Source organism: Thunnus albacares, chromosome 6 (genome assembly GCF_914725855.1).
Source record: "Thunnus albacares chromosome 6, fThuAlb1.1, whole genome shotgun sequence".
Classification (NCBI taxonomy): domain Eukaryota; kingdom Metazoa; phylum Chordata; class Actinopteri; order Scombriformes; family Scombridae; genus Thunnus; species Thunnus albacares.
Genome location: NC_058111.1, coordinates 29,752,789 through 29,766,507, shown reverse-complemented (window position 1 = coordinate 29,766,507; position 13,719 = coordinate 29,752,789). Strand labels below are relative to the sequence as shown.

General features: G+C 40.4%; 2 protein-coding genes across 5 annotated transcripts in view; both read right to left on the bottom strand.

Moving 5' to 3' along the window:
* The window catches only part of LOC122983374 (eukaryotic translation initiation factor 4 gamma 1-like), a 41,021-nt gene extending 39,530 nt beyond the window's left edge, over nt 1-1,491 (bottom strand). For 3 of the 4 annotated variants that reach the window (XM_044353084.1, XM_044353083.1, XM_044353088.1), the window contains exon 1: nt 1,444-1,490. The gene's annotated coding sequence lies outside the window, so the exon portion shown is untranslated. Of the gene's footprint in view, nt 1-1,443 lie in introns of all 4 variants that reach the window. The other variant, XM_044353082.1, reaches the window with a different exon arrangement.
* A 1,631-nt stretch (nt 1,492-3,122) lies between these two features.
* Nucleotides 3,123-13,444, bottom strand: psmd2 (proteasome 26S subunit ubiquitin receptor, non-ATPase 2). Its single transcript, XM_044353667.1, has 21 exons — nt 13,241-13,444; nt 11,933-11,989; nt 11,657-11,821; nt 10,918-11,039; nt 10,117-10,341; nt 9,815-9,973; nt 9,400-9,544; nt 8,472-8,532; nt 8,162-8,308; nt 7,965-8,071; nt 7,522-7,649; nt 7,216-7,303; nt 6,965-7,127; nt 6,725-6,826; nt 6,426-6,574; nt 6,204-6,287; nt 5,575-5,743; nt 4,598-4,692; nt 4,364-4,490; nt 4,099-4,217; nt 3,123-3,873 (listed from the first exon to the last, which is right to left on the bottom strand). The coding sequence occupies exons 1-21, from the start codon at nt 13,361-13,363 to the stop codon at nt 3,691-3,693; spliced, it is 2,718 nt and encodes a 905-aa protein (XP_044209602.1). The 5' UTR covers nt 13,364-13,444; the 3' UTR covers nt 3,123-3,690.
* Between the last annotated feature and the right edge of the window lie 275 nt (nt 13,445-13,719).

Genomic DNA, 13,719 nt, shown 5'->3' with positions numbered 1-13,719 from the left:
CAAAAGACCTCAAAAATATGAGTGCGAAGACGTGCTGCTGTATGTTATGCTGTTAGCCATGCTGCTAGCTTTCCTAGGCCCAACCTGGATTTACCACGTGGTTTCCCCTGCTATTGGCGCGATGCACATCCCAGCTGCCGGCTTCGTGCCAGCCACACCTCATGCTGGCTATATGATGACAACATATCTTCTCTACGTAAAAACATGAACCATACCAAACAAACGGAGGCGTCAGAGAGGAATGAATGGGAACACTGCCTAAACAATTACTGCTTAGCTAGCTCGCATAATCATATATTCAATGACTCAATATGCTTGACAGCTTTAGCTGGTGGCGCTGTCATTTATGTCGTGACAATAATGAGTACTGTAACTAGTCACAATGAGTCAGACACCTCCGTTTCATTTCGTAGCCAAACATTAACAGCTCGCTCAGCAACATCACAGTGATTCATTTCAAGATGATGCGGTTTCTGTAGGGAGATGTTGCCGCGAAAAATCCCATGTTCACCAACATTTTTATGAAGCACATCTTCGGTTGTAGCGGCTGACATCTTGAAGGCGACCTGTCAGCTCACTCATAAAGGTGTCAGTGCTGAAAGGTTCAAAACAGCTGCTCTGTCAGCTCAGTCTCCAACACCCCTGCTCCTCCTGCGTCTCATACTACTGTTGTGTTTGTTACAACCAGCACTGTATCAGGAACATAGAGACCCACACTGCTGCATGAGTAGACGGACTGTACACAACCAGATCTTTCAGCCACCTTTTACACACTTTTAGCGCCTAAAGCAAATGGTTTCAGAGACGTGACATCTCCATCACATGGTTTCAGGTATCAGGTTATCAGTCAATTTACAATGACAACTGTCAACAGCAATCTCTTTATATGAAGCTAGGCTGGCAAATAAGAGCACACAAACTCCACAACATTATGCTGGGAGGCAGATAACCTTACAGAGCAAATCACGGCTTCGACATAACCAGAGATTTAACCTACTGCTACCTGCCTAGCCTAATGTGTAGCTAACTAGCAGTTAACAGCATAAATTACGTTAACCGACCACAACAACAACATTGAGATGCGACAGTTCCTTTATCGCTTGCCTTATATGACACACTACACACATATTATAATATGTTTGTAACCGTCACCTGAGTAAGAGCTAATCTTGTCTGTCTATCGCAGTGTTAGCTGGCTAGCTGGACTAGCTAAAGTGAAGAAAGAACACCCACGTCGTGTTAGCATGGAAAGCTAGCGAGCTAATCCCTGAAAACACAGCAGGAGCCACTGAAGAAAGTCACCACAGCAACGTATATGTGGAGACAAAAAGGTGAAACGCGCTTTTGAATGTCCTTCCCAAGTGTCTATGTAACTGTGACTTGACACTTGTCTGAAAAATTGAGCATTTTCATAAAGCATTTTCCTCGGGACCGCAGCGTTACCTTTCTCTCCTTGAGTCCGCAGAGCCGGACGGACGGAAAATCTTCCCGGAAGCCGGTAGCGAGGTAATTCCGGCAAAATCCCAATCACGTGAAACTTTTCCCAGTAACCAGTCATTCAATTAAAGATCCCCTCCAGACATGTTTTAAGATGTATATAAAATACTCTAGTTTGAATAATAACTTGTGGCTTTTCCACAAAAAAGTTAAATTATCTTTTTAAAATCCTTGAAATTACATCTACTCATTCTCCCCCATTAAAAATTCGAGAGTCTAACTGCTCGACACAACTTGTTTCCAACATCACAGCCTTCTACCGTCAGACACACATACATCATTCTGCACATTGAAGCTCACTCATCGAACTGTAGGAACAAGGTGAAAAACACATTTTTGAGTGGAGGATTTTAAGCTGGAAGCCAATGATGTAATACTTTACCATGAAAACAAAAACCAGAAAGTTCAACGACTGTCAATTTATTAATTTTAATGGGAAAATTTCACATCCATAAATCCAAGTTCTCTAGGTCTCGCCCATTGTTTGAACTTTTCATGATTGAATTAAGAAACTATTTTGAGACAACTCTTGAGATCCAACTTTTAAACTATAAGAAATGTGCACATACGGTTAATATGCCACAATATTCTAATTTTATTGCCAACCTTTTCTGTTATTATTTTATATTATTTTTATTATTATTACTTTTGCCATATGTCTTGTCACCATGTTGAATGTATCAACCAATTGAAAGTGAAGTCATGCCTGTTGTGTTATCTTTATTTCATTCTGATGCCAAAGTGTTTTCTGTTATTGTGTTAATGTCTCATGCTGTAAGAGATGGGGGAAAAAAGAAATGTTGTAGGCTGTAAGTACTGTATTTATTGTCAACCAGGGCTATCTTTATTGTGTCTGCACATTAACAACAATTGGAGACGTTTAAATATTAATTTAAACTTGTTTAATTTCACTTAAGTTTAAATTAGCCACTATCTATAAAAGGTTTACACGATGGTCAGCACAGCTGGTGCAGTGCATGGCCACAAAACTATTCTGTCAATAACAACAAAGGCAGAGGCCCAAATAGGAACACAAATAAGTATTAGGAACTCAGCAATGTAGGTTCACTAAGTCTTTGAAACTGAATATTTGAACTATACATTTTATATGTTAATTGGTAGATTTCTAAGTTCTGGACAGGAGACTTCAGAAAATGAACAGGCGCACTTGTGTGATGGTCAAGTGCCTGACCAGTGTTATACCAAGTTAATAGATGTTCAGAGAACAGATGATACATTTCTACACCTTTTATAGCAGAATGGTAGTATTAATAATCCACTGGATGTTAGTGTGACACCTTACAAGTCATTAAAATATTTCAGATGACAGGTTTATCACACATAAAATCCAGAAACACCCCCACCCCCCAAAGTTGCTATTAATTTCCTTCACAAATATACAAGTATATATTTGTGTGTAACATATGTATGTACAAACACGTGTGTAAATATTCATGACTTTCTTTTCCCTAAGGTGGGGCTGGTAGGCACCTGTACAACTGATACCACTGTGTGGGGAACCTGCAGCCTGCTTAATTTGAATGACTGTGCTTGTGAGTTTCAGTAAATTATAAACCAGTTCCATGACATGCTTTGCACATGATCAACACAACAACACAGAGCCATCACATTTCCACCATGTGGATCTCAGTTTTTTTTATTTTGATTCAACCTTTTACAGTACTGTAACAAAAACCAAAAAAGAAAATAGAAGAAAAACGTGATGAAGAACACATACTCTTAAAAGCTGTAATTACAAAAAATGACTGAGGATGTAAGGGGGAGAAAAAACATGAAGCACTGATGTGAACTGAGCAGTTATTCATCAACTGATGACTGAAACATACAGAGGAGGGTGAACAGTTCCCGCTTTTGAACTGCTCAGTCAAACAGCTGGTTCAGTACGTGTGTGGATCAAAATTAGAGAAATGAGGAAACCATCTATGTAGAGTAGATGAGGTCCCAGTTTACCCTCCCTGTGTCATAGCAGTCCAATTAACCAGACCCCAACCATCCATTTTTAATGACTGCTGGAGCTGGGCCACAGACAACAGTGAGGAAGAAGGATAAGCCTGCATTGCTCTTTCCAGTCATGCAATAAACAACTAAATATAACGACTGCAATGAGCCATGGAGGGCTACCCTTACAAACACAGGGAGAGGCCGGTGAGAATGGAGGGTTTTGGGGGAAGTCTAGGTTTCATAGTTGGGGTTCTTGCGGAGGATAACAAATCCCTCCAGGATGGGAGTGACGGGGAGGTACTCCTCTGTGGCCAGCTCAGCCCTCTCTCCATGAGCCAGCAACACCGGCGTGGTGTGGGTCTGGAAACCTGTGATGGCCTTGGGCTTGCCTGCCTGGCCCACGACATCCACTGCCTGTAGACAGATCATATAAACAAACTCGTGAGATAGAGACATTTTTTCTTTCAGCCATTCTTTCATAATTTTCTTTATTATAAGTCTGGGAAAACTGCTTATTTTCATGATCTTTCACATTTTCTTTAAGGCCAAAAGTATTTTTGTAATACATAATTGTACTACACAATCATTGAAGAACTGCAGACTTTCCAAAAACATGTCAGTCTTTTCATTGTACTTTACCTGTCCAACTCTGACAGATACGGGTAGTGGTCGTAGCTCCTCATCGAAGGTGACCAGCATGCGTGGCTGCATGGCTGCTACCAGGCCGTAAAGAATGTAGTGAGATTTCCCCAGGATTACTGTAATGCACACAGTGAACACCAGGGGGAAGATTAACACAAGGAAATCACTGATGAATGATTACAAAGAGAGAAATGGACAATAACGGTAAGTGTGTTGGAAACAAATGGCAAAGGCGGGGGCAACGGGAGGAGAATAAACTCACTGTTCTTGACATCGAGGAAGGAAACGAGCACTGTGAGCAGTCCAGCCACGGCGACCTGACTCATCAGCTGCCTGTCGCTATGGTAGGGACAGAGTGTCAGTGTGCCTTTGCCCAGGTGAGTCAGACCCTGTGGAGGCACAAACAGCAGAGAGTCAATAGTCACCTCATACACACACTTTCCCCATTAGTTCATCTGTGTCTGGTGCAGAGTGGTTTTTTTGTGTTGCCACCTACCTGAGCCAGTCGGACCATGAAGAGGTTGTTAGGGTCTTTGGCGTGATACTGTGCCAGCTGCCGCAGCATGGCGGCCAGGCGGGCGTTATTTGTGCCTAAGGAAATGAAAAGAAAGGAGAGCCTGTTAAATCTGTCGTACTTACATAGGAGGCAGCATTGTGCATAATTGAAAAATATCAGTGAGGTCACCTTTTATTATTGTAACATTTTTAGGTTTGACACACAAAAGCTTTCAAATTTGTTGAGTTTCAAACCTTCAGCGGACTCAGCTTTTATGTCAAATAAATAATCAGAAGGAAATGGAAACACACAACAGTTGTGACATTACAAAATGTGAAGCAGTTAATAAACAATATCAGTGCATGTTCATGATCTGAACATAGCTCTCTGACAGAATCTTCTCTATAGTCCAACTCTTCCTCATCTTTATATCCCCTTTGTTTTTGAGGGTTTTTGAATGGGTGTTAATTTATTATTGAATAGTGTAAGCTTTGTTTATAATGCTTTATATCATATTTCCCTTTTTCCAAGTTTGACAGTATGTAGTATTTAATCAAGATAGGAATCTCTCCTTGAGCAGATCCAAAGAAGAAATAAAAGGTGATGAAGAAAGTAAAACACAGAAATTAAACATGAAAAAAAAAAAAACTGCCACTACTGGCCAAATGTCAAAATATTCATTTATTCATTATGCTTTATTTTATATTTCCCCTTTTCGAAACCTATCACTTAGTTTTGTCAATTTAACAGCAAAAAATGTTTTAAGCCAATATATGCAAGTCATTATACTACTACTGGAACCATGAGCAAAGATTACATTACAAATTAACTATTTATGTAGTCTATTTAAAAATAGGCTACTGCGCATCATAGAAGTGAAACATTTTGAGACACTTACACAGAGGTTGGGTAGCCTGGCAACAATTACCACATAGTTATCATTATTCCATATACATAATGCCCAGAGCCTGACTTACCACTGCCCACCATGCCCATGGCAAAGATGGAGTTGTGGGAGACCTCGGGGTCAGCGTCATGGGAAAACTTGCTGAGGGTGTCCAAGATGTTCAGACGAGGGTTGGACACTGAAATGAGAGCCAGAGCTAGGGGCACCGCTCGCCTCAGGGTGGGCTCACCATAACGCAGCTGATGAAATGAACATGGAGAAAATATAAAAGACGGATCGCTAAAAATGAAAAGATTAGAAGTATACTTAATCAACACATGACAGAAAGGAATTATTTATGCTAGCATGTTCTGATTCATTAAGACATTCAGAATGAAGAGAGGGGTTGCACAGAGTCATAAATAACAGATCACAACAGAGTATATACAGATGAAGAGCAGGATGAAAAGGACTGATAATGTGATGTGGATCAAAAGAATGTGAAAATGGTAGATGTGAAAATATGAGAGCAACCTTTTAGTACAGACAATCAGACAAAACGGTCTCGTTGAGCAATATCAGAGGAAGGAAGAGCGTGATGTAGATCAAAATTTAAAAAAAAATATGAGTTGAGATAACAAGAAAGTATTCAGTAAAGGAAATGAGATAAGAGATTAAAAAAAAAAGAACAGAAATCTGACGACATATAGCGCTACTGACCAGATGTCCGAATGTTCGCAGTGCCATTTCAGAACCAATCTCCTCCCCCATGGCAATGAGGGCAATGCCAAGAACAGCCACACCCTGAGAGGAAAACATGAAAATAAATTGTTTTTTTCCCCCCCACATAAAAAGATAACAAACATCTAGAATAAAGCTGATAACAGAACAACTAAACAGAGAGAAAATCATGAAGAATCATGGTACAAACTCTGCCCATACCTGGTGTGAGCCCATATCTGCGGTCTCCTTCTTGTCTTTGTCCTTCTTATCCTTCTTGTCTTTGTCCTCCTCTTTTTCCTTCTCCTTGGCCTCGTAGTGCTCACTGCAGATATGGAGAAGCTGCTGCACCTTCAGCACATTGCCAGAACCTGGGATGGTGGGTGAGGCAAATCATGACAATGAGTTACAACAGTGCTGGAAAATGAAAGATTAAATCAGCAGATTGACTGACAGATAGCTGCACACGTACAAACAACAAAATCACTGGAATGGCTGAAAGACAGTATTGTGATGCTGACCTGCATATGCACAGATATCCACTAGTGTGTTGGCAAAGCTGCGGAAGGGTTCGGGTACAACCTGTAGAGCTGCCAGGGTTGTCTCAATTGCCTCTCCTTTACCTGAGGACAGAGAAAAACACAAAGTTAGAGCAGCTTTATCACGAAGGGAAGAGAGAAAAAATGCAAAAGTAATGTTTTGGCAGAAATGGAATAAAAGTCATCATTATAATTTTGTCACCTGTAGCCGCCCACACTTACCCAGGTGGTTGAGTCCCAAGCCTAGAGGCAGCCAGCGGGCGTATGTGTCCTTCAGCTCCTGTTCGTTCTTCTCCATGATGGTCTGTACGATGGTGGACGTCACGTCGCCGTTACAAGACCCCACGGCGATCATACCGCATGCCAGAGCTGTCACTCCAACCACCTGGAGATTAAACACACACTCTAATGTTGCTGAACTTAACATTTGTAAAGTTAAGAAAGGCACTTAGAAACAAAACACACATACATACCTCCATGCTGGATTTGGAGTCTCCCATGACGGGGAGAAGCAGAGAAAGCACATCTTCTCTGTTGGAGCCAGCATAGGCCAGACCCAATCTGAAAACCAGATGATGACCATCAAGACACACAGCAATAATGTATTGTAAAAATAACACTTTACTGATCTTAGGAGGAGAGATTCAAGTGTTACAGAAGCACAAGACACAGACTCAAGTGGACATAAAAAATATTAAAGATACAGTGCTATAATACTTAACAAAATATACACAACAATTTATTTGATTTAGCTTTCTACACATGAACATTCTGCTCACCCGAAGATGGCTCCTATCCTCATGACATTGCTGTTGTGGAGGACGTAGTCGGAGAGCAGGGCAAGGGCAGGGTCACATTCATTCCTCACACCTGAGTTTACGATGCCACAGGCCAGGAGAGCACCAGACTGCACGCAGACGGAGGACACAGGTGTGAGAAAAGAAGTGCTTCATTTTTCATAGCTTTTCCTCCTAAGTAATACGCTTATGCATGTACAGACAGTCAAATTCACAGTTCATTGAGGAAATAATCCTAACAGAGTTGTAATCCAGTCAATGCGATGAATTCTGTAGCTGGAGTTAATGCATCTTTAGGTAAAATTTAGGTAGTTAATCGCAGGATACGCTTTTCATAGCTCGCCTGTCAACAAAGACCGTTATATTGGCAACAATCTGAAAGGAACTATGGAAAAGCTTCTGATACGTTCAAGCGGAACGTTTACCTTGATGTAGTCCTCAGAAGAATAAAGATATTTGTCAATCTGTGTCAGGCCGCCATCCACGTCCCACAGCAGGATCATACCCAGAGAGGCTGCAGCGCTCAACATGCCTGAGGAGATTTATGTCATCTTTAGTCACTGAACAATAGAATTAAAAACACATTGAAATAAAAAAAGCACAAACTGAAAGAAATCTTCACCGTGGTCCTTGTTCTTGTACAACCATTTGTTGCCGTCGTCTGTGAGCAGCTTGTCCTGTCCGAAGGCTGCGTTGACAAAGCCGTTCACGAAAGAAGAGGCCAAGTTCATACGAGCAGAGTCCACCTGGGAGCCGCTACCTCCGAACCCTGTCACACAAAAAAAAAAACATTTTTAAATTCACTTGCCACAGCAGCGGTAATCTTTATGTTACAATAGGTGATGACCTTATCTAGACCGATTGAAATATATCCATCACCAGACTAACAACCGACCCAGCTGCACACACACATCCTCCAAATATGGACTCACTGTTGTTTTCCAGATGTGTTTTGTAGATGTCATCTGGGACTTTGGGTTCCATGATGTCCAGCTGGGGAGGACAGGATGAGTGTGTTATGAATAAAAGGTAATGTGTTGAGTCACTGTGAGAAACAAGAAGCCATTTGATATTGGTATTCAACTGACGTTATAATCTTCCATCAAACAACATTATTCTTTCTGTGTCACTCCTCCGCATTGTTAAAAAAATAAATAAAATCTTTTCCTTCCCACAGTTTCCAGTGATGAAATCGGACTTTCATTCATCACTAGCCGTCATGCACTTTCTGTCTCCTCTATTGGTACTTTTTTTTCCCCACAGCCGTACATTATTCTACCTCTTATCCTCTGCACACCATTCAGCACCTTCCCTTAAAATCCGCCCAAAACCCATTTTCTGTTTTGACAATGATAAATCATATCAAAACACGATGCTGTTTTCCATTTACTCTAACAATTGGCTGAAAGCTTTCTACACACATCCAACACCTCTTATGTTCTGGCTACTTTTCTTTTTCCTTTTTAGGAGTCTGAAGGTTCAGGGTTCTGGCAGATTTCCTCGGCCATTTCATCATATATAGTTCCATTTTTATAACATCCATGACTGTTTCTATGTAAAACTTAGTTTGATTTGCCCATTTGTCTATTTACAGCCAGTTGCAATTACCTCAGATTTGTAATTGCCAATAATAGGTTTTTATGGGCTCAATGCAGCACTGCACAGTATGGAGGAAAAGATGGGATGTGGTTAATTTGTCAATATAGTGATGGTGATATACCAGCTATAAATATACATCTTCAGTGTGTGTATATGCTGCAACTTTCAAATCCAGCAAATTTACATTTGCCTTACAACGGCTGTGGAAATTCTAACTTGCTTTGCGACTACAAGTTCATTCTGGGATGCCCTCTCTCCTACCTCTCTGGCCAGGGCCAAGAAGTTGCTGTTGAGCTGTACGTTGGACATGATCTCTGTCAGGTCCTCGTAGTCCTCTACGTCCTCATTAAGCTCCAAGAACATGCCATGGCGGCCCAGCATGAAGGCCATCTGCTTCTGGATAACTCTGCAAGGCACAAAGATGCAGGGAGTTTGCATTTAATGTTCACCATCAACTATGACACAGTGGGATTTGTGTTTCAGAACGTGTGATTACAAAAATGATAGACCAAAATATATCAGAGCACAGGGTCAATTAAAAAAAGTACAGTGGAGGGAAGACATGTCTAATTTCAGTTTTAATTATTTCTTCTGGCTTTTTAAAAAAGTTATACATCATTTATTATGATCACAATCATCTTATATCTTCCATGAAGAGTATTTTTATAGTCCTTACATGTCTTTGCAGGATGTGAAGATGTTTTCTACGAGCTCTACATCGTTGAGCATCAGGGCCAGTCTGAGTGCCTCTGGGTAACGGTTGAACTTCCTGAAGATGTTCAAGGCACATCGCAGCAGCGCCGAGTTTTCTGGCTCAGGAACATAACTCACACAGCTGGAGGAGTGATGCAGAAAATTAAAGAGATGAAATGTGCACATTTCAGTGACAAGTAAGTCAACAAGTCCTATTTGGACTGTATAAAACATGCAAAAAAAAAAGAAAAAAAAAAAAAAAGAGAGTGTAAAACCTGAACATACCTGGTGAGGTAGAGGCAGACCTTGCCGTAGGCGTTTTCATCAATGTAGTCCTCCAGCATGTCCAGCCTCTCAATCTCCATCAGCAGGTCGCATGCCTCGTGCTCGGCATTGTGCGCCATGTTGTAGGGCACGATCTCCTTCACCAGTTTCAGCAGAGTCTCCTGCTGTGTCTTGTCATTCTCCTCCACCTCCTGCCACTCCTTCGCCACCTCACCTGCCAGGTGCCTGAAAGATGGTGGACAGAAAGGTATTTATCACTAAGAAATGCAGCAAACAGCAGTTAAACCAGCAAGTATCAAATGACATTAAAGTTTCCTATTTTCAATCAAAGAAAAAAATTATCATCCTCATCTGCCCAGTTTTCGTATAAATGCGTTTCCTTAATATCAGTCATGTTCTTCAATAATTTCATTTTTCTGAGTCTGACCTTTATACCATACTCTGAACACAATATGTCTTACAGCTTCATTGCATTCTGATGGTCACTGGAGAAAATTGTATCAGTCAATACAATAAATTTGCTGTGACATATTTGATCAGCGGCTCTATTAATAGCCCAAGTACCACCTCAGCTTCTGTCCTGTCAGTTTTCATTGCTCATTGTAACTGTTCTTATTATTTTTATTATTATGGCTGGAAGAATTGGAACACCATTTATTTCTGACACTGAACCAAATCAGATATAAAATAAAAACCAAAAGAATTTCTGCATTTCCTCCTTTTATGTTGAAGCTTCTCTAATAACCACAAGAGCTTTACATGTATTGGTTGCTAAGGCCAAGTCGTGTCGACATGTCTTACCTGACATATTCATGTCCCCAGGAGGCCAGCTCTTCCTGGGAGCCCAGCAGACGGTACTTGAGACACTCCCTCTCACCGCTCATGGTCATGGCCAGCACTGACACCACATCAGCACAGAAACGCTGCAAATACAAACACCGTAAATACAAACACCGTCTGCAGTTTGAACTTGATTCTGATAGTCGAGTCATTTCCTGTGTTTATGTTAATGTCAGTGATTGAAAAGTACATCAGGTTTAACATTTATAGTGACGCATTAGGCAAATAACCAAGTACTTATGACATTATGATGCAATATCCACAATTACATATTTACAACTGAACCACTGTTTTCATCTTATTCTAATACTAGAGTTTCATTAAACACTATGTGAGCATACACAAATACCATATACCTCATTTTTATTCTGAGAAGAAAACATGTAATTTCTTGTCTAAGGAAACTGCAAAGATATGTAATACTGGAAAAAAATACCAACTATCTGTTGCTTCATTTCCATATATCTGCATTGACGTTTAAGATCTATATTCTTTAGATACTACTGTGGAGACAGAACTGCCATACATCATAAATATTGCTGTGCATTCCCTTGTGAAATATGAAATATGTTATAAAACATGAAATTTCTGTCGTCATGTCACACCTGCACCATTTTTTCACATTGTGATTCTACTGAAGTCTGAAAAACATGCACGTACATGAATTTCACAATTTTCTCACAGGACAGTAAAGGCTTACTTTGTTCTCTCCGGGGGCCATGCCATCATAGATCTCTTTGAGCTTGCCGTAATGTGGGCGCAGGAATTTGAGGGGCTTGGGTACTGAGGTCATGGAGGTGGTTGAGGAGCGGATTAGTCTGCGCAGCTCTTCCAATGCAGCACGATACAGCTCTGTGTTCTTCTCCTGCCAATGTGAAGGAAAACGTGGAATTGAGAGTTGTTTATCTTGTGTTGGCTTATACACCTGAAAACATGCACTTGTAGTAACATGTCAAAATGTTCTTTGAATACTCACACTCAGTCTTTCCACCATCATCTCCAAATCCTCTTGTAACTGCTTGTCTTCCTCTGACTGAAAATAAGTGAGAGAAACAAATTTAATTATCTGTTCTTTACAAAAATCATAACACTTAAAATAAATAAGGATTCATTCGTCACTACCGCCATAGTAAGTAAGTGGGATGACAATAGTTGTTTATATGATAATGTGGTGATGATGATGATATTTTCTAAACCAGCCTTCTTGAACTATGTACCCACCACCTTACACAGAGAACTACCAGAATACTGCTGGTGCTGCTCACCAGTGTAATACACTGTGCTGTTGTTATGAATATGTGTTATAACCCCAATAACGCACATGAACAAATGATGAAACATGATATTAGCAGCCACTGGCCACTCTGTAGTTATACATCATCAGCACTGTTTGTATCATGTGTTATCTTGTCTACACAATTAGAATAGAAAATTAACACCAGCCACCACTGACGTGCTACTAAATTTTAACTGTGATGTGTTTTCTTATCAACCAGCTAACTTGGAGGGTAACCATGTAAAATCCTATTATATCTTTCATGAAACTGTCCAAAATAACAGTGACTGTCTGGGACATTTAGAGCCACACTAATCTATGACTCAGAAATGTGAATATCTCTCCTCAAAGCATTTCATTTTTATTAATGTCAGCGTTTGGTATCAGTTTAATACACTCCATAAACACACTGAATGTATTTGAGTGCAACAACATTGTATCAATGACATGTTAATCAGATCTAAATGTTGAAATATGACATCGCGTATGAACAAGGCAACAAATATTCATGGTTGAACTGAGGTTTACATGGATATTCACTGATTATCCAAGTCTCAAAAGTGACAGTTAGTTCAATCTATTCATAAGGCCGACTAGCGTTACAAGCTAAGCAGCCTGCTGTAAATTAAGCTCATGTAGAGTCACTTCTGTTGTGTAGCATTTGTTTAACTAACTTTAAGTTAGCTGCTGTGTCACACAATAGCTAACTTACCCTTGGCTAGCTGAATGCTAGCAGTTTGGCAGCAAAGCTAACGGTAGCTTACCGGTTGAGTTAGGCTAGGCTAAAGCTAGCTAATTGAATGAGTGTATACGCGGAGCTTTAAAACGACCACAAAACATTAATAAGACAGACTGGGTATATTTCATATGAGAAATAACCACAGTGTAAATGAAAGTTGATTGGTCGTCTTATCTTGAATGGCAGGTTCTTCGGCCTGCTCAGCGGCAGTGACTCAGGTGAAATAACAACGTTACTGAACCTAGCACATATAAAACACGCAAATTTACCAATTCTTGCTCCTCTTTCTTGTCCTTGTCTTTCCCCGAGGGCTGCTGGCCCTTTTCCTTGTCTTTTTCCTTCTCATCAGTCTTTTCGGACTGCTTATTCTCTTTGTTTTTTGCCTCCTCCATGGTTGCGGCTCTATGAACTGTCGGTTAGCAAACGAAGCAGAGCACGTCTTCTTCACCGTGGAAAAGCTGCTGCGCTTTTTCTTTACCGCCCCTGCTGGTGGTGAGTTATTACGGTTTTTTGTGGATACTTCAAGTCCTGCAAAACACAGGAATAACATCACGGTTAAACGATAGGAAACTGTCCGCTCAGAACTAGTTAAAACTGCAGTATTAAGTTGCTTTTTTGCAGTATTTTCACGCATCACAGGAGTGATACATTTGCGACTATATTTTACAACTGAGAAAGAGAGTCAAGTTCAAACAGTTAAGAAAATGTCTGTCCATATATTTTAAATATTTTTTTTATTACAGACAAA